The sequence below is a fragment of the Entelurus aequoreus genome, linkage group LG02 (assembly GCF_033978785.1).
Source record: "Entelurus aequoreus isolate RoL-2023_Sb linkage group LG02, RoL_Eaeq_v1.1, whole genome shotgun sequence".
Classification (NCBI taxonomy): domain Eukaryota; kingdom Metazoa; phylum Chordata; class Actinopteri; order Syngnathiformes; family Syngnathidae; genus Entelurus; species Entelurus aequoreus.
The window spans coordinates 55,124,391-55,152,088 of record NC_084732.1 but is presented as its reverse complement, the minus strand read 5'-3'; the positions used below and the strand labels follow the sequence as shown (position 1 = coordinate 55,152,088).

The window sequence follows — 27,698 nt, the reverse complement described above, 5'->3', positions numbered from 1 at the left end:
TATATATATATATATATATATATATATATATATATATATATATATATATATATATATATATATATATATATACTTTATAGTATCTTCAAAGTGCAGTTTGTTGTTGTTGTTGTTTTTATTACAAAAATAGGGACTTTAGTTGAGGCTAGAACCAATTATTCATGTTTACATTAAGTCTTATGGGGAACTCTGCTTCACTGTATGAACGTTTCGGTTTACAAACCATGTTCAAGAACCAAATAAGTGCGTAAATCGAGGTTCCAGTGTATTGCACTATGTATAAAATTTTTTACAAAAACACTATATTGATACCCATCTTGCACACTTTTGACGCCATAGCCGAATCCTACGATAAGTGGGACGTACGAAAACCAAGGTACCACTGTAGTTCAATAATAACGTCACTGTTTTGGGCGAACCACACATGGAATATTACACAAAGCACCACTTATTGCAATATTGAGTGTTTCATCTCTGTGCACTGTGATGGGTGTCAATCCTTTATTGTGTGCAAAAACTTTCCGCTCTCCGCTTATAAAAGAAACTTTCCCCACTTTCATGGTGCTTTGCTAAATACTGTAGGGGCTTAAACCCTATCTCCCCAAATCCAAACATTTCTAAAAGATGTGTTTAACTTAGCAGCAGAGGTGGCTTGACTTTTAACTAGGAGCAGTTGCTGACTTGGAGTTTGGGGGATGGGGTGGGGGGGTGCAATATGGGGTCACACAAGAGAGAGGAGGGCGAGGGTGTTTTTATTCCTCTCTCTCTCTCTCTCTCTCTCTCTCTCTCTCTCTCTTTCTCTCTCTCTCTCTCTCTCTCTCTCTCTCTCTCTCTCTCTCTCTCTCTCTCTCTCTCTCTCTCTCTCTCTCTTGTGGCTCTTGGAAAGAAAGGAAGGAAGCCAGGAGCGAGGCAGAGAGGTCCAAAAGCGGGCGAGCGAGGAGAGTTGGATTGTGGGGGAGGGACTGCAGCAAGAGCGCTCCTTATTGGCGGACCGTGGATCTGTTCCTGCGTGGATTGACCGAGCTGGGGTCGAATTACACCATTTGCCGTGTCTGCTTTAGTTTGTTTTTCTCCCAACCAAGAGAAGTTGGAGCGACGCACGCTATATTTACACCCCCTTTTTTGGGATTAATGCCTATGGATGCGCAAAAATAAAGCATTCAGATGAGGTGAGTTTGCAGAAATCTGCATATTTGTTTAAACACTTTATCGGCAAGGGAAATTCGAGATAGGGGGAGAAGATTTTGTGAACTAGATTCTGTATGTGAAAAAAAAAAAGAGTTGCAGATTGTTTTTACTTTAAACTGATAGTCGTTTGATGTCTTTGATCTGTTGGCTATGTAAGTGCCGTTACTAACGTGTTTTATGCAATGTGAGTCATAAAGAATGGTAGCTCCGTCTTCCTGCTACACCGGTGAGTCCAAGCTTTAATGCTCCCTTATTGTTTGTTTATTCAGCTTAAATGTGTCCGAATAGGTCATCTCTATGTGTGAGTAATAGAGTAGTATACATGTAAGAGTATGTGTATGTATGTATGTATATGTGTATATGTGTGAGTAATAGAGTAGTTTACATGTAAGTGTAGTGTGGACCTGCTCTGGCTATCGGTTCTCCAGTCCAAAGGGGGCCCCCAGAACCGAGAGTCCCAGAAAAGATGCTTAAATGAGACGAGCGGAGGCAAGAAATTGATTTAAAGCGGTAATGGATCTTAAATTAAGAAGAAAATACATGCCTTTTTAAAATTTTATTATTTTCAAAGGAATATGACATTTAGTCGGATTGATCAGTTTGTGAGATCATGGGAGGTGTTTGATGTACTGTGATTTTTTTTTTAAACACGTTTTTCTAGCTTGGTATTTGTCCTCTCAATGTGTTTTCGCGAAAGACCTCGGATTTAGTAGCAGTAAATTGGCTTCATCTTACCCTGCTATTTCTCTCTAAAGGAGCACACATGCATCATTATGTCATTAAAATGGACTGGAACAATTGCCACGGTTTGTTATTTGTATTCACCTGTGTTCAATCATTACCATTCAGGATTTAACCTTCGGTTCTCTCTTTAAAACATGGGCTGAACGGGGTTTTATGGTGCCTTACAATTAATTTACCGTATTGCACTTTTCTATCTCTGCTGGATAATAGAAAAGCCCCATTGCTGTTGTTGCTGCTCTTGTGTCTCCTCCTCTTTGTTGTCTTTTGTATCAGTCCCACATGTGGACACTAAAGGCTTGTGAAAAGATTTACCACGGATGGAACTTTCAATGCCTTTGCGCCCCAGACCGGACAATGCGAGCATTTGTGGCCATGCGAAAGCGTGGATATGTGTGCATGAAAGTAGCTGGGGAAAAAAACGTCCTATAACTAGGACTGTTTGTACTGAATGTAATTAAATAATGTATCATTCATAGTATTGGCCAAAATTGATGTTGATTTTAAATATACAGAAGATTAGGGTAAACGAGCATTTAGACTGCTTATTCTCGCATCTGATAACAATTTATCCAGTTTTTAATTATTACAGTAGCAGTGTTTTCCAGTATAAAATTGGTTTGGCTCTGGAACATCACAACTAGCTGTGCACTCACTGACAGCTCAGCTTGTTGCCTTTGCCTCACCTCACCTCGCTAGCCACCAGGTCAGTATTCAGCGACCAGAACGACCACAGTTAACCTCCACTACAGCCAGCTATAACCCGGAACACCAGTCATTAAACCATGTGTATTAACAAAACCATGGACGCTTTGCTGCTGCTTAGAAATTAGAATTAAATGACAGTGATAAAAGTTGCGCCCCAGTCAACATGTTTATATGGGCTGCTTTGTTCCTTCAGAAGCCCCTTTTAGAAGCCCCCAAACTGTGCTCTTCTGAGCAGTGACCGGGGGTGGGGCTCTATTGTGTTGATGTGGCCAAAGCCCACCCCCCCTTTTGTTTCCTGGTCACACCTGCAAGCTTGGCCCCTTTGTGCTGCAACACAGCAGGACTACTGCTGAGTGCAACCTTTCTCCCTTTTCACTCTTGTCAAGGTGCCCAAAAAAGAGGAAAAACAGTTTCAGGTTATAGGTTGTTCAAACTTGTCTAGCTAAGCCCCTAAAAAGTGACCAGGTAGTCGCTTAAAGATAGCAGTGACTGTAGCTAATATATACATAATAATAACAACCCCTGGGACATAATGTAATCATCAGCAGCTTGCTTGTGAAGCATCTCAACTTCCTACCTAAAGATAATTTATGCTGTATCGGCAGCCACTCCTTCCCAAAGAAATCCTGGGAGGTGCTTGTTTTGTGCGTTTACAACCAAATCTCTCCATGTATCTGCTGCTAACCGCCTTGCAGGAATTTGAGCCCTGAGTTCCAGTTGTTGGTCTTTGAAGTAAACATAAACCTCGTCAAAGTGCTGCTGCGTTTCTTTTCCTCCGCAAGTAAAGACTGTTTGGGACTTCAGTGGTTGTGGTAGAACACTTGGCCAATGGGAAACCACCTTCGGCTGCAGCTACAGATGTACATTGCATTAGTCTACATCCTATTGACTGATTTATATTTGTGCTGTAGTTTGATTCCTGCATCTTCTTAACATTTGTGGGAAAAAATAGGAAATTTAGAGATAAAGTAAAACATCTGCAAATGGGTTTAAGTTGTTAAAAGGTCATCATATCATATGCAGACATCAGTTGTGCCTTGTCTTTGCTACTGTGTTTTTTTTCGTGTTAGTATTTTGAAGGCCCAGGCTTAGATTAACGAAAAGCACAATGTTTGAAATGGCTCAAATTGAACCAGTTGGTGTCTGATTTCCCAAAGTGGCCACCAATATGTTCATGCTGAGATTACATCTAACCATCACATTCAGACACGACGCACGGAACCTCGCACATCGCTGTTGTTTGCCATCCTTTTATGAGCACCAAATCGGACTTCCCTGCGAAATGACATCCAACGGTGCGTTCGATGAGAGCTGGTGGCTGACATATGCCAGTGAAAGTGCAGCTCAGAGAGAGAATATGTGTTAATCTGTCATTTTAGGCTCGCAGCACTAAATCCTCAGCTTTAACTACCAGAATTGGGCTATAGACCCCCACACCAAATCCACCAAACCCCCATTCGCCCCCCACACCCCACCCCGGTGTTAAACACCGTGGGTTTGAGCCAACAACATCAGTGGGGAAGTGCGTGGTTGCGGGACATTGAAAAGCCTGTAATAACAGAGGTAAAGAGTGAGGCAAGGCTGAATGGCTGTGAGTTGCGTGACAAGCCCAGGATCTCTGGGCTTGTTTGAGGCCTATATGTACATGCACACACACACACACACACACACACACACACACACACACACACACACACACACACACACACACACACACACTAACTGCAAGGCAAGAATCAGAGAGTGCAAAGGAAGAATCAGAGAGTGCAAAGGAATAGTCAATAGAAAACATTGCGTGCTCACAAAAGATTTAGAAGTAATTTTAGAGTGCTGATTAAGTTTTTGAGAAATGTATCCACCTCTGCAGTAAGGCTATTAACATGCACTATGTAAAGGTGCTAAGATACTACATTTAGTTGTTTTTGTCTTTAATTGCTTTGTAAGACACGTGGAAGGTTGTTTTGTACTTCTAAGGGCCTTAAAGTCTACCAAACTAAAGTTGAGCTGTGAATAAACCCAAGCAAAGCTCTACAACCTGTATGACAGCCCTAAAGAAGTGATGTCCTCGGTATCTCAGTGTATTGTATGTCCATGCTGTAGTCCTGTTTATTCCTGTCCCACGGTGTAACGCAACACATTTGTTGGTGCTAAGTAGTCAAAATACCCGAGAGGCTTTCAACGAGCACCAATGCTTCTCATTTAATGTATCATCATTTATCATTTAGATTAAGTTGCCTCGTTTATAGATCTAAGCGCCAATGTGCATGCAAACGTGATTGTGTCCAATTATTTTTTTTGCAACATGATTAGTTTTATTAGTTGGAAGTAAAAGTTATCCTATTTGACCTGACACAATCTCTATAGTTTGTAATGAGATCTAACTCTTCATTCCACTTGCACGCAGACCAATGAAAGTCTTTGCGCACGCAATGACAAACACTGTTTTTAAGGCTGCAGCTATCGATTATTTTAGTAATCGAGTATCGATTATTTTAGTAATCCAGTATCCGTTAGTTCAATCGAGTAATATATTGATGACTTTATTAGATTCTGGTAATTTAACTTTTTTAGCCTCAATGTGTATTTTAAGGAAATGGTGAAAATGAACCATAATTTTCACTTGCATACCCGCCATTCTTTTTTCTAATACATGCACCTTATCAACACTGAAGTTGCACTTTTAACATGTGTGCATTAATAAAGATAAAATATAACAACTCTATGCTGTTCGCCGCCACGCAGATCATAGCACACTACTGCAGAAACTTGGTCCGTGGATTTAAAGTTCTGGGCACTGAATGTGGTCTGCATTTGATAAAATTGTATGGGTTAGTAATCGAATAATCAAAGCAACAGAATATGAATCAAAGCTGTTTTTTAATTGATTTAATCGATTAATCGTCCCAGCCCTACTATAACTCTTACACAGTGTTTCCATTCCAGCATCATTTCAATCCGTCCCAAGTACACAACATGTTACCTTTTAGACTGAAATTAGATAATTAGTGCCTGGAAAATGTATTGTTGGATTTGAGATAGTTTGGGTCAGTGTTCAGATGATGCAACCACGCAGATGTTTGTTGGAGTCATTGTGCATTTCTAGTGATTTGGGCTATGCCATTATAAATTATTGAATAAAGCAAAAAGTCACCCGAATTTGAGCATTTTCCACATGTCTGCTGTGTAGCAGTGATGTGGTCTGCCCTGCTTCCTGTGTGGATCAATCAAAGCACTAATGGCTTGGCAGACGGGGCTCACTGACACACTGGAGCAGGTGTGCTTTGGGGCTAATTGAAAAATGAATCATTACTGTTTGTGTGGGTGCTCATGTATCGGCCTTGGCGATACATAATGTGGAAGCATGATGATGTATTTGCTCCCAATAAGTGTGTGAATCACAGCATGCTCCCAGCTAATCCATGCCTTTGCCTGTGTGACGTCTCCCAGTAAATTGTTTATATCCGTTCAGGCCTTGCCCACATGAATAATTTGTTTTCCTTATAAATATTTGAAATGTACACCAATCATTTAGAAGCACAGCCTTCCCTCTAAAGCCCTCCTCTACACACTCCATACACATTACATACTACCTAAACTCCTGCCACGCCCACACTAAATTATATCCTGCACTTTCTGGTATCATCAAATATAATTACTACTATGTCAAAACAACTAAGCCTGACCTTGTCCTCATAACACAAAGATGGAGTGAATCACTGCTATGCAATAAAGCACTTTGGCCCCAAGGAGATACTGCAGCAGTAAGAACTAACAGCGCGCTAATAGAAGTCAGCTTAGGTCACATGAGATGGTGCGCTGGTGATGGTGATGAAGTTGCAATGAGCTGATCAGTGTTGAGCTTGGCCTCGCACAAACCAATCAGAGCACAGATGTATAGAGGCAGCAGGGCCGCTATGCCTCTAACAGAGTGGACTTCCGTCGCATCTAGCACACACTGAGACACCCCACCAGACCGTTGGCTGACCTTCGTTAGTTAGCAGATGCAGGAGGAGGGAGAAGGGAAATGTCCTGCTCTGTCAGTTATCAAGTCGCAAGTAGGGGCACTGTGTGTGCTTTCTGCTTGTACGCCCACCAGCTACAACATGCACAATTAAATGAGATCCAATACAAAAGCTGGAGTATGACTTTACTGCATAATGCTTTCATGTTGTTTTTTGTGTTTTGGTTTGCTACACAGAAGTCAGAATATTAGAAACACTCTTGAGGACTGCACACATACTGTACTATATATCTGCAAGTTTGAGTAACAAAGTATTTATTTTTTTTGGTTTGTCTCCAGGTAGCATCTCCACTAGTGTGAAACAGGAAGTGTCGTCTGTGAGCAGCCATGGGCCACGGAGCTGTGCTTCTTCTCAGTGAGCTGCTGCTGATGCTAACAGCCTCACATACTCTACTTGCAGTTAGCTTCCCTGAGGACATTGCTCCCCTGGATGTCATTGACGCACACTGTAAGTTCACGCACACAAACTCATCAGCGATCCGTACAGATTGTAACGGTAACTGCACCTCTTGATAGCTCAACACCCACCACTCACATTTACCTCTACCAAAAACTGCAGCATGCTGTTTCTATTCATATAATACACTACAAAGTCACCAGCAGGATTAAGTGGATTTCCAATTGGACGTACAAGAATAATTGCAAGATTAGGGCTAATATATTTAGTGACAAACTGCGCAAACAAATCACAGTGACTCAATATGCTACCACACCTTAATTGAATTAATTTTGAGTCGCAGTAGTCAAGCAAATGCATTGTGTAACTGGAGTGGCACTCACTAGAGCAGGGGTCGGCAACCCAAAATGTTGAAAGAGCCATATTGGACCAAAAATACAAAAAACAAATCTGTCTGGAGCCACGAAAAATGAAAAGCCGTATATAAGTCTTATAATGAAGGCAACACGTGACCTAAGTGTCTATATTAGCTATAATAGCCTACTATCAAAATGACTATGTGTCGCAGGCTGAAGCAAATCTTTGTTGACAGAAATGTTGAAATGTAATATTTATTCTACACATTTTTACAACATTAAGAAACCATTAGTAAATCAGAGGCTACTCAGAAGGGGATATAACTCCTGGAAATTACTGGCTTTTAATGGCCAAAGGTATAATAGATGTGTATGTCCAAGTTAAGGCTGTCTTCTTTTAATAGGTTTATTACAATCTTTGGCAAGCTAGGTAATGTTTGCTGTGGTCTGGAACAACATGGCACACAAACAACTATCTGAAATGCAGCCAATATTACATACAGATTATGTGTCATGAGACATGCAAAACTAAAGTACCGTATTTTCCGCAATATAAGGCGCACCTAAAAATCTCCAATTTCCTCAAAAGCTGACAGTGCGCCTTATAATCCGGTGCGCCTTATACATGGACCAATATTGAGCCACAACAGCTCTCGCAACTACGGTAACTACGCCGACTTCATTTTCCCCCTTCTACGGCTGCTTACCGTAGAAGAAGTTCTTCTTACCGTAGAAGAAGAAGTAGTTAGAATTTAACATTAACGAATCAATGGTGCGGAAGTGGAGGAAGCAACATGATGACCTGCGCCAAGTAAAGAAGACTAAACAGAGTTTCCGAGGGAACAAAGCGAGATGGCTACAGTTGGAGGACAAACTCGAACAGTGGGTTGTTGAACAGAGAGCAGCAAGTAGAAGTGTCAGTACAATCACTATTTGTTTTGTTGACATTCCCTTTAGCGCAGCTCCATCTAATGGATGCATAATGTAACCCCAGCCTCTACTGTAGCGTTTATTCTATGCGCCTTATATATGAACAAAGTTTTAAACTAGCCCATTCATTGAAGGTGCGCCTTATAATCCGGTGCGCCTTATAGTGCGGAAAATACAATATGCACGAAGAGGATAAAAGTAAAGGATATTAAATGAGCTCAAATATACCTACAAACGAGGCATAATGATGCAATATGTACATACAGCTAGCCTTAATAGCATGTTAGCATTGATTAGCTTGCAGTCATGCACTGACCAAATATGCCTGATTAGCACTCCACGCAAGTCAATAACATCAACAAAGTGCACCTTTGTGCATTCACGCACATTATACAACTTTTGGTGGACAAAATGACACAAAGGAGTGGAAGATTTTACATGTAAACAAACTGTTGCGTTGCAGTCCACACTATGGTGAGTTCAAGAACCGCCAAAATAATAGGACAAAACATCCATCCAATGTTCACCAAATACTATCATCAGTGAAGTATACACACAACATATTAAACAGTGGGCTTTCTAACAATTAGGAAGGTTTGTGTCATGTTTGTCCTCAAACAAAAAACATACTAAAACAAAAAAATATATTTTCCCCCCGTCTTTTTCCATATTCATACCTTTTTAAAAAAATGCTCCAGGGAGCCACTAGGGTGGGACTAAAGAGCCGCAGGTTGCTGACCCCTGCACTAGAGCGTAGACCCCTCGTCAAGGCTGAACAATCAAAATTTGGATTGACCTCCCTTCATAAACCTCCCACAAAAGGTTTAAATCTGTCATTATGATTATTGTATTATACACAAATAAAAACACACATTTGTGTAAAAGCTGAAATCAGGTAAGAATGTTTCGAAACACAATACCTTGGATACAAACATCTATCCAGATCAAAGCAAAAATAGAACCGTACGCTACCTCTCTAAAGATTTGGAAAATGGATTATACATTATGTGCCTATTCACTAGCAACATGGATGAAAACATAAGCTGACTGGGAGTTCATTACACCTTTATTTTTTACGGAGAGCATTGCACTTAGGGGCTGCAACGATTAATCAATTAATTCAATTATAAAAAGCTTAGATTTATAGTCGGCTGTTTCGATAAAACTTTAAATGAGTGTAACTTGTAATATTAAGAAAATCTAGATGGAGTGCCCTGAACTTTAAATACTCGGACAATGCATGTGACCGCTGCAATAAAGCAAAATGTGTGTGAGTACCGTGATCTCTGTGGTGATGAGCAGGTTTTTTTTAATAATGCACACACATTTCAAGTGCAATTTCAATGTTACTGATGTGCATTTATTAGATAAAACAATGATGGTAATGGCAAGCAGAAATGTTGTTTATTTAAACTATTTTCCTTAAAATACACATTGAGACTATAAAGTGTGTTTTCTTCGATTACTCGATTAAACTCAGACTGTAATTGACACATTACTCAATTACTGAAGTAATTGATCGCTGCAGCTCTAAATGCATTTAACCCTTAAACAAACCTCAATATGTTTTACACACAGCACATCCACGACAAAAAAATCAGATTATGAATAGACACCCCTAATGTCTAATCGGCAAGCAATGTATGTATGATTCATATTTGCACAAGTGTCTGCATCTATACCAAGCATTGTGTGTGCATGTGTGTCTACAGTTTCACGGAGGTACCCAGCGTTCAGAGGCAGGCCCTCTGGTAACGAGTCGCAGCATCGCCTCGACTTTCAGCTGATGACCAAGATACAAGACACGCTCTTCATCGCTGGCAGGTATACTGAACACACGCAGATGTCTTATTTCTCCTTCACACATCCCCCACACGATTCACTAACTCACATCTTGGCAGGTAAACAGTGGCACAAGGAGAAAGGGGGTGGGGGGAGCTCTTAGTGTTATTGGATCTGTGGCTCCTAGGCTGCCATCTGATGTATATGGTCGCTATTGATCCAGCAAAAGCATCCATCAACCCAGCCCAATGCTCTGTCAGGGATTTCTTGGCATCTCTACATGTATTTTAAGTATTTATGAGCATTGGGATTAATCTTACCTCCAGCCGCCAGTATTGTAGCGAGAAATCACCTTGACATCTACTGTATAAAACCTCCTGCCTCCGTAATCACAACCATATGTCGGTTTGGTGTCCGATAAATCATACTGCCAGTTTTAGGTGTTCACATATGTTGGCTGAAAGTGAAGAAAATTATTGTCCCCAGTTGGGTGTACTGTGTTTGTCATAACTGGCACATCATCAAAAACAAGGAAATCATGTCATGCAAAGTAGTAAAGGAGAGACGATATTCCAATTTCTACTGAGTAGCCAGTTGAACAAAAACGAGAGAATTCACTGAATCCTGTGTGTTTATTGTTTGCATAAAGATAGCAGTAAAACGTGTGCTCATCATACTAGCACGGAAGGGTTGTGTAATCTGCAGAGCTCATGTTACCACATAACCAAAAGTTGTGTTTTACGAGGCAAGCAAGTGATATTTGAATTTACAACAGATGGGATTTTCCTGGAATGAGCTTAGCTCTAAACAGAAAATGAGGAAAACAATACAGATGAGCTGAGTATGCATTAGTGTTTCTGTAAACATAATGTAAAAAAACAAGGTCAAATGGCCATGTTTATTTTAGAGTTTAACATTGCACATTGAAATTGTATAAATGCTTTGAGGTCATATTTTAAATATATGCTTGATTTTTTTGTGTTGACGCTGTACTTGTGTTGCTATCCACAGAGACCAGGTGTACCTTGTGAGTTTAAGAGAATCCTACAGGAATGAAATCATCCCTTACCGGGTAAGATTCTCGCCACAAGCTGCTCTCTTGAACCACAATAGCACACAGACAAAAAATAGAGTCATTTATCACAAACTAGGCAGTGGTAAAATGAGAGAGTTGAAACAAGAGAAGCATGTGTATGTGATTCCTGGTAGCGCACATACATTTAGCTTGCAGGGAGAGAAAAAATTACGTGTGTTAATGCCTCATGGTTTGGTTCCATAGAAGCTGACATGGAGATCAGGCCAAGGTGACAGAGAGATGTGTGCCGTCAAGGGGAAACACAGAGTAAGTCCAACTATAATTCAACCCCTGCAACTTTTTCTTTCTTGCTATTCAATAGCGTAAAACAAAAAATTAATAATCAACACAATCTTATCTGTTTATAGGACGAGTGCCATAACTTCATAAAGGTCCTGGTTCCCAGAAATGATGATCTGGTTTTTATTTGTGGCACCAATGGCTTTAACCCCATGTGCAGATACTACAGGGTAGGTATCAACCGCATAACCATACACACATTTATCTCTTGATTTGAAAGGTTATTCTACACAACGACCTTTGTTAAATGTGTGGTACTTGTGGCGCTTTCTTCAGCTGGATAACCTAGAGTTTGATGGTGAGGAGATCAATGGACTGGCACGGTGCCCATTTGACTCCAAGCAAACCAACGTCGCCCTTTTTGCTGGTGAGGGTCAATCTCTCGGCCGCCTACACACACGCACAGAAAATAACACGGTCTTGCTGCAGAACTAATATGTTCTTACTCATGCCCTCATTATCACCTCTGTGTTTCTGCCATGGTACAAATATGCCTGCAGCTCAAAGAAGTTGGCTAATTAAAGCTTTTAAAGGAGAAAAATAGAAAAAGATGAAAAGCTCTGTAACCCAGGTTTTGTTGAACGTTTTTTTTTTGTCTTGTAGAGGGGAAACTTTATTCTGCTACAGTGGCTGACTTTCAGGCCAGCGATTCTGTCATTTATCGCAGTTTGGGTGATGGATCTGCCTTGAGGACCATCAAATATGACTCCAAGTGGCTCAAAGGTAAACGAGTGCCTCTTCACTACATCTTTAGTTTCCTTCTTGCTGGAGGTAGGTGTCTACCTGTTAATAATCATGGTGCGACACGGCGTGGTATGTGTTAGAGCAGTTAGAGTTTGTGATAGAGAGTTCTCCTGTCTTGCCAAACTCCTTAGAGGATATGGCCTGCTCCCTTTCAGGCAATCTAGGTCACCCCAGTCATAAACAGCCCTGTACAAATCCCTGAAATATTCAACATGCACACTGGTGGTGACGATGCAAAAATACACTTCCAACTCTCTGCTTCGGTCTCTCCCACAGAACCTCATTTCCTGCACGCAGCTGAGTATGGGAATTATGTGTACTTTTTCTACCGAGAGATTGCAGTGGAGCACAGCAATCTGGGCAAGGTAGGGCAGTTTAAAGGCTGTGTTTAATGCACTACATTTTCTGAACAGATGCTGTATCTAAAAAAGCATAAACTCCCTCAATTGCATTCATTTCTGACACAAATGGCTCAAGTAGCAGTGCCTATTCAGGCGATTACAGTGCATTAGAATACTGCTGAAATTTCAACAGCCAGGGTTTGCTGGGAATGTTTGCCTGATGTAAAACCATTACACAGTTTGAGGATTTGTCTCCCAGAGATTGTACAGTCAGTGTCTGCCTCTCTCTACAAGCTAATGCGAGGGCATTAGGATGTTCAGTGTTTGATGCCAGCGTCAGATTTGACCAAGTCTCATCCTGAGCCGGTCTGGCTAAGCTTCAGAAGGCCACCATCCTCCCATCATTCACTACTTGATAAAACATTAAAATCCTATTAGGAGTGACACCTCAACTTTGCGTGGTTTTGCTATGGGAAATCATTAAATTACACTGGTGTTACACAATGTAAAAACTAGATACTGAACACGCATATCATAGCAGTCCTTAGATAACATTTAATTACGCCTTCTAGTGGCTGTCAGTAGTAAAGGGAATGACATCAGTGCGTTTTGAAACTGACAATTAGGAAATACTTGCTGGTAGTCCAAAGCAAGCCATGCTCATTGATTGTGTTAGAATCATCTGACAAACGGAGCACAATAGCTTTTTTGTCTACAGCCAATTTAAAACAGGGCTATTCAACCACATTCATACAATAAACTACAGATGTGTACGCATGTAGGAATTGAACAACATCCAGAGCAAACACAATGAATGTGGCTCAACACGATTAAACCTAAGATGTAGCGTTATCGCCCTCTACTGGTCAAATTTAGCGCAACTTTAATTGCTAGAGTTATTCAAACAAAAAACACAACCACAAATACAAAAGACATCACAAAGTCATCGGGCTGGACAAATAAATGAATTTTGATTTCGATTATGGCTTCTCACAATCATTAAAATATAATAATTGAAAAAAAAATATTAATGGGCTTGTGACGATGAAACGGATGAGGAGTGAATGAGTGGGGAAAAAAAGAGCCCGTCTAGTAGAAGTTTTGGGATCTCTATTTTTTATGTGACACAGCATCAGTATGCCTAATCAATAATCACTAAATTCAACAAACACACTTAAGGCCATGTGATTGCTGCATTCACGTAACCGCGGACAGAGTCACGTAAATAAAACGTAATACGCTGTTAAACACAGAATATCAGGGAAATTGACATAAATATGAGTTAAATGCTGTCATTATAGGGAGAAGGATTTGTTTGGGAAAATAATATGTCTAGAACCGCTCATTCATTCCTGAAACATGTCCTGAACTAAACAATGTTGAGACGGCCACAATAAGACAGCGGCTAAACTACAAAGCTAAAGCTAGCAAGAACTATTCATACACCCACAACACATCTCCTCTGCTTGTGTTGTTGTGAACGACATCATTGATGGAACATTAATGTACAAACAGCAGTCGTAACTTGAAAGGCTCAAGTTGCCTCTACTCGTCAGGCTGAGAACAACAACACAGCACACTTCCCCCCTCACAATAATAACGCGGTGTGCCACATCTGGTCTGACATTTACACAATATGCTGAGACCTAAAATGCTGGTCAAAATTGTCCGTAAATGTATTGCACATTTAAGTGTGAGAATTCTTTCATTTATTACAATCAACAAACATTTTATTTATTTTATTTTACAAAAAAGCACACACTCTATGGTGGTAAAATAAGTGTGAAACATTAAAAAACAGAATTTAAAACAAAACAGAAAAACTTAATTTTATAGTTTTTTTTATATTGCTATTGTTATTTAAATGTATTGTTACTATTATTATCATTTTACTAGTTGTGGTTTATTTCTTACTAATTAAAAAATATATATATTTAAACTTGAGATTTGGTGGTACAATAAATTCTCAGGTTTTCAAATTAATGAATATTTGTGGTATTAATCGTGATTACAATATCAATCTAAATCAGTGGTCTCAAACTCACGGCCCGTGGGCCAATTGTGTCCCCGAGACGATATTTTGTGTCCCCCTACCTTAACAGAAAAGTTTAATGTTAGTACGACAACCTAGTTTTAATGAATGGCACTCTACAGTGATGTGTGCGGAGCTAAACAATCCTACCAATCACAGTGGGGCATATGGCTCTCGGGGGTGGGACATTGACCGGGCTTGATGCAATCAGAGAAACATGTCTCAGTGAGTGAAAGTTACAGCAGCGTTGCCATGGAAATTTCTTCCGTGCCTTGCTGGCTGCACACACATTGGGAATTAAACTATACTCCACAGCTACAAATATGTATTTACTTAGTTTCTTATTAACTTTCAATTTGTTTATTTTTTATCTTATTTTGGTTTAAAAAATAAAAATAAAGACATTTATTAAGATTGGAATTTTTTAACAAAGCTTTTCTTGTGGAATACCTGATGCGGCCCACCCACCCCAGACTCTTCCTCCAGCAGCCCCCAGGTAAATTGACTTTGAGACCCCTGATCTAAATAATTGTGATTTTTAATGTTGCCATAATCGTCGAGCCCTACGAAGTCACCAATTTCAATGAAAAAAACCTAAATATATTTATGCAATATATCTACTTGAAAGATCTAATTAAGTTCTGTGATTAAGCTTACACGTGTGGATTTTTATTGTTGTCCCAGCTTGTCTGCAACTCTGTGTCCGTCGCCTAAAAGGTACAATAGGAAACAATGACTCGAGCACATGCTCAGGGCAGAACATTCATACTTTGCTGTACAATCGCTGTTAAAAGTCAGATTTTTGCAATTTGTTTTGATTATTTTCAGGGTCGATAGTGTCGTTTTTGGTTTGAATGAGTAGTCTTCTTCCACTCACCTCACTGCTGCTTTATTGTGGCATGCCTCGCTGTTGCACCCTGCAGGGTGGCAGGAGTACTGCATTCATGAGCAACTCTAGTTTGAATGGTTTCTATTTGGGTGATGTGCAGCGGGCCAAATGAAAAGATTTGGTGGGCCGCATGTGGTCCGCGGCCGCCAGTTGCATTGGCCTGATTTAAAGGCATAGTCATTTGGTTGAATCAGGCCAGTCGTAGCTATTTGTTGTGTTTTTTAATGGACAACCTCAAAGTAAGCTGTTGTGAAGTCAAAGTAAAAGTGTGTATTCTGCCTGTTCGTCGCAAGCTCCTACAGAATGGAGAGATGTATTATTCAGTGTGCTGAAGTGTTTTTAGCGACATTCACTCAGCTGCCTTCCACTTCTTTCAGCCTCTGTCCCCTTTTAAACCCTCTCTTTTTTAAGGTTGTATACTCTCGTGTGGCCCGGATCTGCAAGAACGATGTTGGTGGGTCACAGCGAGTCCTGGAGAAACATTGGACCTCTTTTGTAAAGGCCAGACTGAACTGCTCCGTGCCAGGTGACTCCTTCTTCTACTTTGACGTGCTCCAATCCATCACTGACATCATCAACATCAACGGCATCCCGTCCGTGGTGGGCGTGTTCACCACACAGATGAACAGGTGGGCTACAACTGTTTATGGCTGATGGATTGAGCAATTTCAAAGCAGGCAGTAAGCAATGTAATGTTGAGTTTGAAGTATAGCCATTTAATCATTTTGCTGCCCCACAGTATTCCGGGATCAGCAGTGTGTGCTTTCTCCATGGTTGACATTGAGAAAGTCTTCCATGGTCGATTTAAAGAGCAGAAAACAGCTGACTCCATATGGACGCCATTTCCGGAGGAGAAGCTACCCAAACCTCGGTATTAACCTTTCTTATCTTCAAAAAATTAATAGTCAAGAAGCTCCTAAAATACCCTAATATATAAATGACTATTCTATGGCAGCAGCTGCTAACCACCTGCTCATGTCCCCTTTTTTAACCTTTTGTCTTGCTTCAGTGAAATCAAATATCTTACACCAGTAAAAAAAAAAAGAAGGTTATTAGCTATGACCCAGCACACACATTCACCATCTGCTGATTGATGGTAAATAATTAATTTTGCATAATTACACACAATGCATTTTTAACTTGCTTTATCGCACATATAGTACAGTATTTTCCTAGACATGCCCTATGTCCAAGCTTAAAAAAATACACAAAGCAACTTATTGCCCTGGTGAATTAATAATAGACGATAACCACATATATTATGCATATTTAATGTTTCCAGCTGAGGCCTTTTTAGTGATCCTAATAAGCACTTGCTCTCCAACCCTTTCATTTCACTTTCCATCCATTTCCCCGCACATGATGATCACCCCCCTCTGGTGTGCAATGATAATATGAGCTGCTTTTTGACTCCTTGCCCTTTGTGTATGTGCATCCTCTTTCTCAGACCCGGGTGCTGTGCAGGTCATGGTCCAGCTGCATCCTTTAAGAGCTCCATCGAATTCCCGGATGAGACCCTGCAGTTCATTAAGTCCCACCCTCTTATGGACACAGCTGTGCCTTCTATTGGGGACGAGCCTTGGTACACTAAGACGCGTGTCAGGTTAATATCCTAAAAATTATATTGTACAGTCAGTTTTATTTTGAATCACGTAATATAGTCTTTCATCTTTTGGCATATATACAATATCATTCAAAAACAGCTAAACTTTAGGTGGCCTTCTGTACGTATTCGCTATGTTAGACAATTGGAGGATGCCTGATGTTGTACATTTTAATTGTAATTGCATTTCTATTTCCATAAACAGTTACTACGGCTAATGTCTCTAAACCACAAGTACAATACTTTCATCTTCACTAGATAAAACTTAGCAATGGAGTAAGTACATGGATGGATGTATTTCTTTCAGGTACAGACTGACTGCTTTGGCTGTGGACAATGAAGCAGGTCCCCACAAAAACTACACAATGGTTTTCATTGGCTCTGAGTCAGGAGTTGTCCTCAAGGTTTTGGCAAAGACCTCGTCCAGGTTCCTGAATGACAGTCTGCTTCTGGAGGAGATCGACGTCTTTAACAAGGCCAAGTAAAACATCATGAACTTTTTACCCCCACTATTTGCTTTTGTTTTGCTTTCTGTTCCCCATCTGCCTTTTGGCTCAGGAGTCAGCAACTATTAACTTGAGCTTCTGCTTGCTGATGGCAGTGTCTGTCAGTATTCTGTGGATGGAGTTTGTTTTGGCAATTGTTTATTTCTGGATTTGCACATTTACACTTGTGTTGAAAGCCTGTTAAATTAGAAAAAGCAAGTGATTAACTCCTAACTGGAAAATTAGACACTTATCTGATAAACCTTTGATCGAGTTCCTTCTCCTTCTCTTTTTAGGTGCTTGTCTAACCACGAAGATGATAAGCGAGTCCTCGCACTGCATGTGGACCAAGACACACATAGCCTCTATGTTGCCTTTTCAAGTTGCGTCATCCGCATCCCCCTGAGCCGCTGTGAGAGGCATTCTTCCTGCCACAAGTAAGTGATGTTTATTATTGCACTCACATATGTGCTTTCTGCAGGTTTGTGATTTAAATGTTTTATTTTGTCAAGTAAATGGGAAAAAAAACCATTGTGGTTAATGGTCAGCAGGTCACAATTGATTATTGTGCTTTTCCTGGCATGACTAAATTCTATTATCACATGATTGTCGTGTTTTTTTTAACCAGGTCCTGCATTGCATCACAAGATCCTTATTGTGGCTGGAGACCTCATGGAGCTTGTGACAGGATACAGCCTGGTGATTTGTGAGTTCAAACTCCTAAGTTTAACCCAAATATGAATCAAATGTTGCTGTCCTTTTCATCAGTGGTGTCATTTTCAGGACGACCTATGAGCAGGATGTTGAATTAGGAAACACTGCCCACTTGGGAGACTGTCAGGGTAAGAATCATCTTCATACCACTCCATCTATCCTCTGACATACTGTATATGCACACATGTATGCAAACAATCCAAACTCACACATACACAAATATCAACATTTTGCACATGCACGCACACACCAGTACCAACGCCAGTAACTTGCCCCCCCACATGATTTATGTTTGGTATTAACACACACATTACATACAGTGCGTCCATGGCCACCTGTAACTAATGCCACGCGTGAGCCGCAAACATGGATATGTACATTCAAGGGTATGTTCAGCTGGTGCAAACGATATAATATTAAATTACCTAAAACGTTAACTTCACCGATGTTACTTTGAAATACATACCTCTTCAAATGTACCAACTGAACATGACCCAAGCTGAACCTCAGTATTGATCAGAACCAGAGGACTTTATTTTACAACAAATGATACTGTTAGCGAGTGCCTCATATCGTTAACCGGGTGCACTCTCTTTATCACAAGGTTTGTTTTTAGTTTACTTCTGAATTCCTTCATATTAATGTATTGTCCTTTTGAATTCTTATAGCATTTTTGGGCACTACATCACCGCCAGATTACAAATCATTTGGCGACCCTACCTCTGGTTAGTTTGATCTTTTACTCAAATGGTTTATTTTCCTTGAGTTCAGCATCTCCAGCCCCTTCTTTTCCACCATGACTGCCACTCATTCATTATCATGTCTTACCGACCAAAACACTCTGTGAATGCAAAACGTTACCTGCTTCATTTTAACCATCACAAACAAACCCATCTGCTCGACCACACAACAGGTCCACTCCCTCCCTCACTCTTTAATTCATGTTCTGACTGATCAGTCCCCCTTGCATGTCCATCCATCTCAGCATATGTGTTGTTGCATATTAACTCTTCTTCAACCTCTGTATCCTCTATTTCGTCCCTACCAAAATGCTGAAGCCTAATGATTGATGATTTCCTTACAAAATCCACATATCCCATGCCTACTAATTGGGACGATGACAGTATGCTTTACCAACGTCTTGACCATTTATTAACAATTTGTTTGTTACCACAGACATGGAGTTTTCATCAACGCCAGTCACTGTACTGCCCAGTGTGCCCATACACCCCCCAGTACTCATTCCCACTCAGAGCCCCAGCTCTGGGCCTGGTCCAGAGCTCTACGGCTCAGGCTTTGTGCTGCAGGATGACCCAGCCACCTCTCATTCTTTAGACTCTATCCCAGGGGGCCAAGAGGGTAAGGCCCACAGGGAGGCAGCTAGCATGCTGCATTGATTCTATCAAGAGCTGCCAACCAAAACACATTTTATTATGTCTAATTAATGTTACCTAACTTTTTACTCATTTTCTTTTACACCACCATTGTGTCAGATGTTTTTCCTTTCTTAGAATTATTATTGACTTATTTTTCCATTTTCTTTGATTAATTTTCTCTGCAGTGTAGTCTCTAGCTAACACTAGCTCTAGTAATAGTTTACCATGGCTGGTAGATCATTGGCTGGGCCTTGCACTGCCACAACTTAATTGTGGCCGCACGAAGGATGAACTAACTCTTTTCAATGTCTGTGGTTACTAACAAACCTCCCGTAGAGCAACGACTGTGTCGACATGTGGAATGCAAACATGGCTCTTATTGATCCTCGGTGCAACTTCCTGATTGTTGATTTCTTATATTAAAATAATTATATGGCTTTCACTCTTAGATGCGCGTGGATCAAGGAAACAGTTCCAGTCTTGGATTAACAAATCTCTAATGCAATCTCCAAAATGAATGATGCTGTGTATATAGATGCCTAATCACTTCTACCAATAACCACTCTTCTTTAACTAATCTGGCTACATTGTTTGAGGGGAGGTCTTAGAGAACAAAGTCATGCACGGTTGTGTTCCAACACAAACATGCACATTTCTGCTGGGGAATTGGGGAAGGAGCAACGGTTCACTCAACACTTGACTTTTCTCACCAAGGGGATAACCACTGCCTCACTGTTTGTAGGTGTGTGGGATATCCAAGCAAGTGAAACCAACCAGATGGTCCACATGAACATCCTCATCACGTGTGTGTTTGGTGCTTTTCTCGTGGGGGCCCTGCTAGCTGGTCTGATTGTCTTCTGCAATCGAGAGTCATTCCTTCGAAAGCAAAGGCGTGTCCACAAGGATGCAGAATCTGCACCGTCCTGCTCAGACTCTGCTGGAAGCTTCGTCAAGCTCAACGGCCTCTTCGACAGCCCTGTTAAGGTACATAAGGGTTGACTCTAAAGGGTTCATTAAATGATCTCGCACAATAATTCTTACTTTTGTATGCTCCCTACAGGAGTACCAGACCAATGTGGACTCCCCTAAGCTGTACACCAATCTGCTGAGTAAAGACCTGACCACACCCAATGGCGATACCAAGACCATGATCCTGCGGGACGATTGTCCACCTCCTGAGTTGGCTGCTCTGCCAACACCTGAATCCACTCCGGTTCTTCAACAGAAAGGCCTGCAGCCAATGAAGAACCAATGGGATAGGGATCAAAGGAAGATTAGCGGTCCCCGCAAAGAATCCAACTCAACAGCCAAGAGTCCTCAGCTTCTTCTTCCTTCACCTGGTCCTCCCAAATCCAACTCTCATCACCCTCACCTTGCCCTAGGACATTCACACATCCCCAGTGCTGTGGTTCTGCCTAATGCCACGCATGACCACCCGAATCTCGACAGCGGAGATGAAACTCTGCCACAGCCGTCTGAGAAGAAGCTCAAGAATTTAGATAGTAAAGGAAGTAGAAAAGACCAGAAGCGGTCTGTGGATGCGAGGAATACACTAAATGACCTTTTAAAACATCTCAATGACTCTGTAGCCAACCCTAAGGCTATATTTCATGAGGGAACAGGGCCCCGGCCAAGGCAACACCTCACACTGGAACCCATGGAGGAACTGACAGAACTACCCCCAAAGGTGCCCAGTCGTGAGGCCTCCTTATACTCCCCTTCTTCCTCCCTGCCAAGGCACAGCCCTACTAAGAGGGTGGACGTCCCCTTGACCACCACTCCCACTACACCAACGGGCAGCATGGGGGGCACCCTGGAGAGACCAAGAGGGGGCTACCAGCTCCAGCGGAGTGCATCTCACAGGCACTCCTTATCCACTAATGGGGTGACTATGGGGGTATCTGTGTCTCGTCAGCACAGTATGAACAGAGTGGGTTACATGCCCCCAACACCCCCCTCCAGACTTGACTCCCATGGTGGAATGATGGGAGCAGGAATGCACCCAGTCAACCCTCCCTCTTTATCTCGACAAAGCAGCTACAGTGGGCATGGCTCACTGCCTCGCACAGGACTTAAAAGGACCCCATCGCTAAAGCCAGATGTGCCCCCAAAACCTAATGGCTTTTCACCACAGACTCCACAGATGAGAGTGGTCAATAAGTATAGCTATTAGAAGAGCATGAACACTTTGCCGTGAGCTCTTTGCCTTGACAGTATAGCCTTGAGCCTTGATGGTTTGGCTACAGATTGGGTTGACCCCAGCGTGTGTTTGTGTATCAACTTGAGGTGTGTTCCCCTTTAAACGATATGCACATTGACTCACACTTTAGTGAAAAGGGAAAATCACATGTGCGGCCAAAGATATTTCTCATGTTTTTTATTCGCTTGGTTTCCATCCTGCTTGTCATAAATATGAACAGTGGTACATACATTGGATACCAGCTGAAGCCACCACAGTATATTGTCTGTGCGTGAGGTACCATGTTAGAAACAGTGGAATACTTGAAGAATGGGTCTCATTTTTCACTGCCCTTGAGCACTGTCCTCCCACTAATGTGAACTGAGCAGAGAGGTGTAGGCCATGCTTTTCTTAGTAAGTTGGTGCTGACAGAGGAGAGCAAATCTAATGTTTAATAGGTTAAGATACATTGACAAAGATGGAAAGCAAACAGAAGTGTGTAAATGTTGACGTGTGTTCGCTGTTAAGAAAGAGGAAGAGGGGCAAAGCAGACATGAAGAGTGGTGCCATGGAGACGATGCACCTTAAAATCCATCCAAGACCCAAGTCACTGTCTCTAGTGGATATATGTCAGTTTGGTCTTTGCAAGAGCAGATTTTAAGCTAAGCCTAAACCTTTTGTTTTTGGAGTGTTTCAAAGTGGTTGGTCTACTTTAAAGTTGGTCACACTGGTTGATATACTGAGACAGGGACTCTGTAATTTCCTGGGAATTATTTCAAACCATTTGCTGCTATTGGTTTTAGACATAGCTGTTGGATGCATTTAGTTGTGGATCAGAGTGAAATGACCCTAATAAGGGTATGCATGTCTTGTTTTTTTATGCAAACAGTAGCTAATAGGTACAGTTTCAACAACCAAACACACTGTTAAGACCGATAAATTACCTAAATTATAACCTCTACTATCTTTTTTTGAATAGTGGTGGCTCAATGTAGCAAAAATGCATAGTTCTCATTCAACAAGAAATGTGTTGAACACCAATGGACTCTGAATCAATTCCCCTAAAATGAAACTCAACATTTTTTTCTCTGACAACCAATATATTGGTGAAGTTTGACTGGCTGTAGAACAATACTTGACTGTAACAGCTGATTTTACCTTCTGTGTTGGTTTTAAAAGCCCACGCCCCGTTAAAGCTTTCCTGTGAGTGTTTAGTACACAATCAACACAATATTTACCAACGTGTCCAAATGAGTCATGCTGGGAATGACAAGTTAGTGTATATATTAAATACTATAAAAAGTAGTAAACATATTTTTTGGCGAATGAACATGAATCTGTGCATTGTGTGCCTTATTCTCAAAATTGTCTACCACAGTATATAATATTGGCAAAGTCATTGGTTTTTTGGTATCTCATTGTCATTTTTACATCGGCCAAAAAGTTTTGAAAAGTAACTACCTAATCCTATTGGAAGTGATGAGAAAAACAAGTGACAACACATTTCACTTGTGAATGAAAGTAGTATACAAAAATGTTTTTTAAGAAATGGGCATTGCTGGTGTTTTAGCACATAAACGTGCCATACAGGGAATGTATTTTTTGACAGTGGGATGAAAGCTGTTTCGACCTTGCACTGTGGACCAGACGGCTCAATGCTGCACACCCTGCCCACAGCCAATGTATTAACACAGGACTCACTTGGAAGACATCTTTTGGAACTAATTTCCAACTGCCCACAATTATAGTGGCAGAATTTGTTTTTATTGGCCAGTAGGGACAAATTAAGGGATGACATCACTTTGCAGTGCATTTACCTTGTGTCAGCTGCCTGTTTAGTCAAAGCCACATTTTGTTTACAAGTAATGATTGTATGTAAAGACTTCTTTTGCCTGTCATCAGAGCAGTATTTGAGTTGTTCATAGTGCGTGACATTCATCCACACTTTCAGCATACACTGCTTAAATGCCTTGTACATTGCAATATGAAGTGTCTCTTTTCAGTTGCAATCTAAATTGAAGCCTTTAAAATTGAGTTCAAGCTCTTTTCATGTGCAGAAAACCAGGTTTTGGTCATGTTCATTTGATATAAATGCTGTGCAACGCGCCGATGCAGGGCCAGCTGTGTGTGTGTGTGTGTGTGTGTGTGTGTGTGTGTGTGTGTGTGTGTGTGTGTGTGTGTGTGTGTGTGTGTGTGTGTGTGTGTGTGTATGTATATATATATATATATGTATGTATATATATATATATATATATATATATATATATATATATATATATATATATATATATATATATATATATATATATATATATATATATATATATATATATACGATATCCAGAGTATGTGAGCGCATAGATAATGTTGTAAAGATGTACTGTGAAAGTGTAAATAATGATGGTCTTTGTTTCATATTTTTGGTTGATTTTTTAACACAGCATGTATAGTTGAAATAAAACATTACTGCACAGAAAAGTTATTTTCTAAAGATGAATGTTTTTTTAGGTGTAATAACTTTTTTTAAAACACAAAATAACCTTGTCTTGCATGTATTTCTAACGTTAATAGACTCACGGCATGGCCTATTACATCCCGAATGAGCGTTGACCCAGCCGATAAATCAAGAGTCCTTAAAATGATTACGAGCTTCAGACTATTTTTGGATAGGGGGTGTTTTGAAGTTTGGTGCAAGCACAGGGGCTCGACCACACCAGACAACATGTGGGAAATTGTCCAAAATAGAATGGTTCTGCGCTCACCAGACATCTGGACGAACTACTGCTCAGAGCAAATGATCTAAGCCACTAATGAGCTGTGAAGGAATGCATACACACCAGCACATGCATACATTTAGATGCATGCAAAATACACATGGAGGAAACAAAGTATAGCTGTGAACAGATCAATGTCAACAACAAAGGAGAAAGGACTGAAGATTTCATGATAAACTCAAGTGTTTCAATGGTGAAAAGGTTGTAAGAGATAATCAACAGATGCTCGAAAACTACAATTCCACCTTTACTTTTCTGTCAGCTTTAAATCATACACATTTGATGTTCTCAATTATTTTATTAGTCAACTAGTCAGTGATTATTTTTTCGATACGTTGCCTAGTCAAACGATTATTGATTATGGTCTGCTATACACGTTTGAATTTGACGTTGAGTCCACAAAACCTATAAGGATAAGTTCAATGTTAACAAAATAAACATAAATTACTGGGAAACTAATGGTTGTACCTAATTACACAGTATATAACCGCAGTGAAACTTTAACAGGCTTTCCTGTAAACATGACATTCAGTGCAAAAAGTATTTATCCAGTACTGTTGGTGTCATTTAGTTGCAATAATTTACCATGGGATAAAAGTGTAAACATGAACACTCATGGCACACCATCAATTAAAATGTTATTTAGCGTCTCGTTGACAAAAACAAATATTTTCTTAAAAAATTTTTACAATCAATGTTGATTATGTTGACTAAACGCTGCAGCCATAATACACAGTACACAAATACTCAATATAGAAGATAGAAAGTATGGCAAAGTGTACAAGCTGGAGTACCAAACACATAATATTGGGATTGAGTAACGGCATCAATGGTCATCCAAAACATCTTCTGCAAAACTTCCTCTGCATAAATGCATAAAAAATTCCAAGTTTCATTCATTAATATTCTCATCCATATGAAGGGGTTGCAGGTAAGTATAATGGCTAAATGCACCAATCCCAAATCTACCGATACGGTTCTTAGTTTATTCAGCAAATTAAACAGAAGGGCTGTTAAACATGTCATGGCATGTGCAGTATCTGGGAGAAGTGAGTACGTCCCTCACATTTCAGCAACCATTTTGTTACACAATACTAAAGAAATGAAACTCTTAATATATTTTACTAGCCAGTGTGCAGCTTTGGAAAGCAGTATTGATTTACTTTGCACAGAAAATGAACCAACACTGCCATTATTGTCTATATAGCTGGCAACAAAAGTGAGTTTCCAAATTGTGTCAATATTAAATCTGAGCACATTATCTATCTAGCACTGCCTTAATCCTCTTGGGCATGGCATTCACTAGAGCTGCACATGTTATTGGAATCCTCTTCAACTTCCAAGATGTTGTTGGTGGAAAATGTTCATGCTGTCCAGTTTCCCAAGGGAAGGGATCTTGCTTCGTTTTAGAATGTTACGGTACATGTTAGAATTCATGTTTTCTCACCACAACTCATGCCTCAGAACCACACACCCAGACCATGATGCTATCACTACCATGCTTTACTATAGTTAAGACACAATTATATTGCTACTCACTTGTGTTCCCAGCTATTTAAACAATAATTCAGACAATAAAAGCTGTGTTTTGAGTCATTTTCAGAGGATAATACATATAAACTGCTATGCAAGCTGTACATTGACTACTCTAAGGCAAGGGTTCTTAACCTTTTTGACCTCAGGGCCCAACTTTTGGCGACAGAGGCGCCCAGGGGCCCACTCAAATATCACTGAATTAGTTATCTTACTCGTGATATTGATCATATTCTATAATTGTATTTGTTAATCCAAAGGATTAATATTTCATGAACACATAAACATCAGGGTTAGGTCCGGCTGATTAGAATAATATGTACTCACCAAATACTGGATAAGAGTGGATTTACATACCATTATGTTTTGTGCTAAAATAGGTAAACAAAATGATTTGTAATAATTTGTGCGCTTAAGAAACGTCTCTATGACTTTAGGCCCAGACTTCTTCTGTTCATTTGAGAGTGGGAAAATGTATTTCAAGTGAGTACCGCTGCGAACCATACGGAACACGGCTGAGAAACAGATACTTTTTGCTGGCCCAATGGGTTGAGAAACACTGCTTATATCTAAGTTTTATTTACACAGTATTGTTCCTTGAGCATATACATGGCAAAAGTGCAGATTGGAATATATTAAACGGTTTAATGAATCCAATTGTAATGAGTGTAAATGTAATAAAAATGTAAAAAAATTGCCCATATTGTAGGCCTATTCTATAATAAAAGTAGTTGCTGAAATGTGAGGGTATACTCCTTTTTGTGAGATAGTTTTCCAATTTTCTTGCTCCAAAAAAGCCACTAACGTGCTATATTTTGAACAAATCTAAAGTTAAAAGAAAAGGCCCAGCTTACCTTTTTAACCACACAAACACAGCAGTTGTCCGTGGCAGTGTAGTGACGTCCAGATGCCAGCCCACATCCTGTCCAAGGAAATGACCATATGTCAACATGGTATTTACTTCTTTAATCAGTCATTAAAATGTAGTGGATGTTTCTGCAGATGTTCTGGTTACTTAGTAGAAAACACATGATTGTGAACTGTTCTACTTGGTGGGAATAGGACTTTGATAGGTGGCATGGTAATGTTCCATAAAAGATAAGATGAAGAAAATAATCTGTGCTGTGGGTGTTACATGCATAAACAGTAAGTGCAGCTTTTTCACATATTTACTGCCTCATCTATATGTTTGGTTGCAATTAGGGATGTGGGATATGGCCTAAAATGTATGTACTGCAGCCTCTCGAAACTGCAATACACTTCACGATTTGGCATACAAACAATTTAAAAAAAAAACCTTTCTAAATGGGTTGCAAAGGCTTCTAATTTTGCAGCTGATGTTTGGGGTAGTAAATTGCATCATTTATGGTTTTATTTCCTCAAATCTATTAATGTACGTATTAATTTACTGTTAAAAACGTTGGTATGTTCTGTTTCTGTTTTATCCAAACTTATGTTAAAATGTACTAAGCACTTATTCTTCTGTTGTTTGGCTACTTTACATCAGTTTTTGACAATACTACACATTTT

The 27,698-nt window shown here is 40.2% G+C and overlaps 1 protein-coding gene across 4 annotated transcripts; it reads left to right on the top strand.

The window, feature by feature from the left end:
• Positions 1–886: 886 nt before the first annotated feature.
• Positions 887–24,320, top strand: sema6dl (sema domain, transmembrane domain (TM), and cytoplasmic domain, (semaphorin) 6D, like). Of its 4 annotated transcripts, XM_062029335.1 has the most exons (20): positions 887–1,169; positions 6,938–7,106; positions 10,054–10,165; positions 11,135–11,195; positions 11,403–11,465; positions 11,567–11,668; positions 11,775–11,865; positions 12,102–12,221; positions 12,519–12,607; positions 15,916–16,133; positions 16,244–16,375; positions 16,952–17,107; positions 17,415–17,588; positions 17,889–18,029; positions 18,221–18,298; positions 18,376–18,434; positions 18,975–19,031; positions 19,483–19,665; positions 20,425–20,666; positions 20,743–24,320. In XM_062029335.1, exons 2-20 carry the CDS (start codon positions 6,986–6,988, stop codon positions 21,853–21,855), a joined length of 3,312 nt encoding a protein of 1,103 aa, XP_061885319.1. In that variant the 5' UTR covers positions 887–1,169; positions 6,938–6,985; the 3' UTR covers positions 21,856–24,320. The 4 variants fall into 4 exon arrangements, with proteins under 4 accessions (XP_061885319.1, XP_061885329.1, XP_061885336.1 ...); XM_062029345.1 differs by lacking the exon at positions 18,975–19,031; XM_062029352.1 differs by lacking the exon at positions 19,483–19,665 and having other exon boundaries at positions 20,743–24,319.
• Positions 24,321–27,698: the final 3,378 nt, after the last annotated feature.

What these genes read in the sequence shown, in the direction of transcription:
- sema6dl (XM_062029335.1), top strand. Translation starts at nt 6,986, where the DNA reads ATGGGCCACGGAGCTGTGCTTCTTCTCAGTGAGCTGCTGCTGATGCTA. An exon ending in AGCACAGCAATCTGGGCAAG is followed by an intron (nt 12,608 to 15,915) that starts GTAGGGCAGTTT and finishes CTCTTTTTTAAG; the next exon opens with GTTGTATACTCTCGTGTGGC. An exon ending in CCACTTGGGAGACTGTCAGG is followed by an intron (nt 18,435 to 18,974) that starts GTAAGAATCATC and finishes GAATTCTTATAG; the next exon opens with CATTTTTGGGCACTACATCA.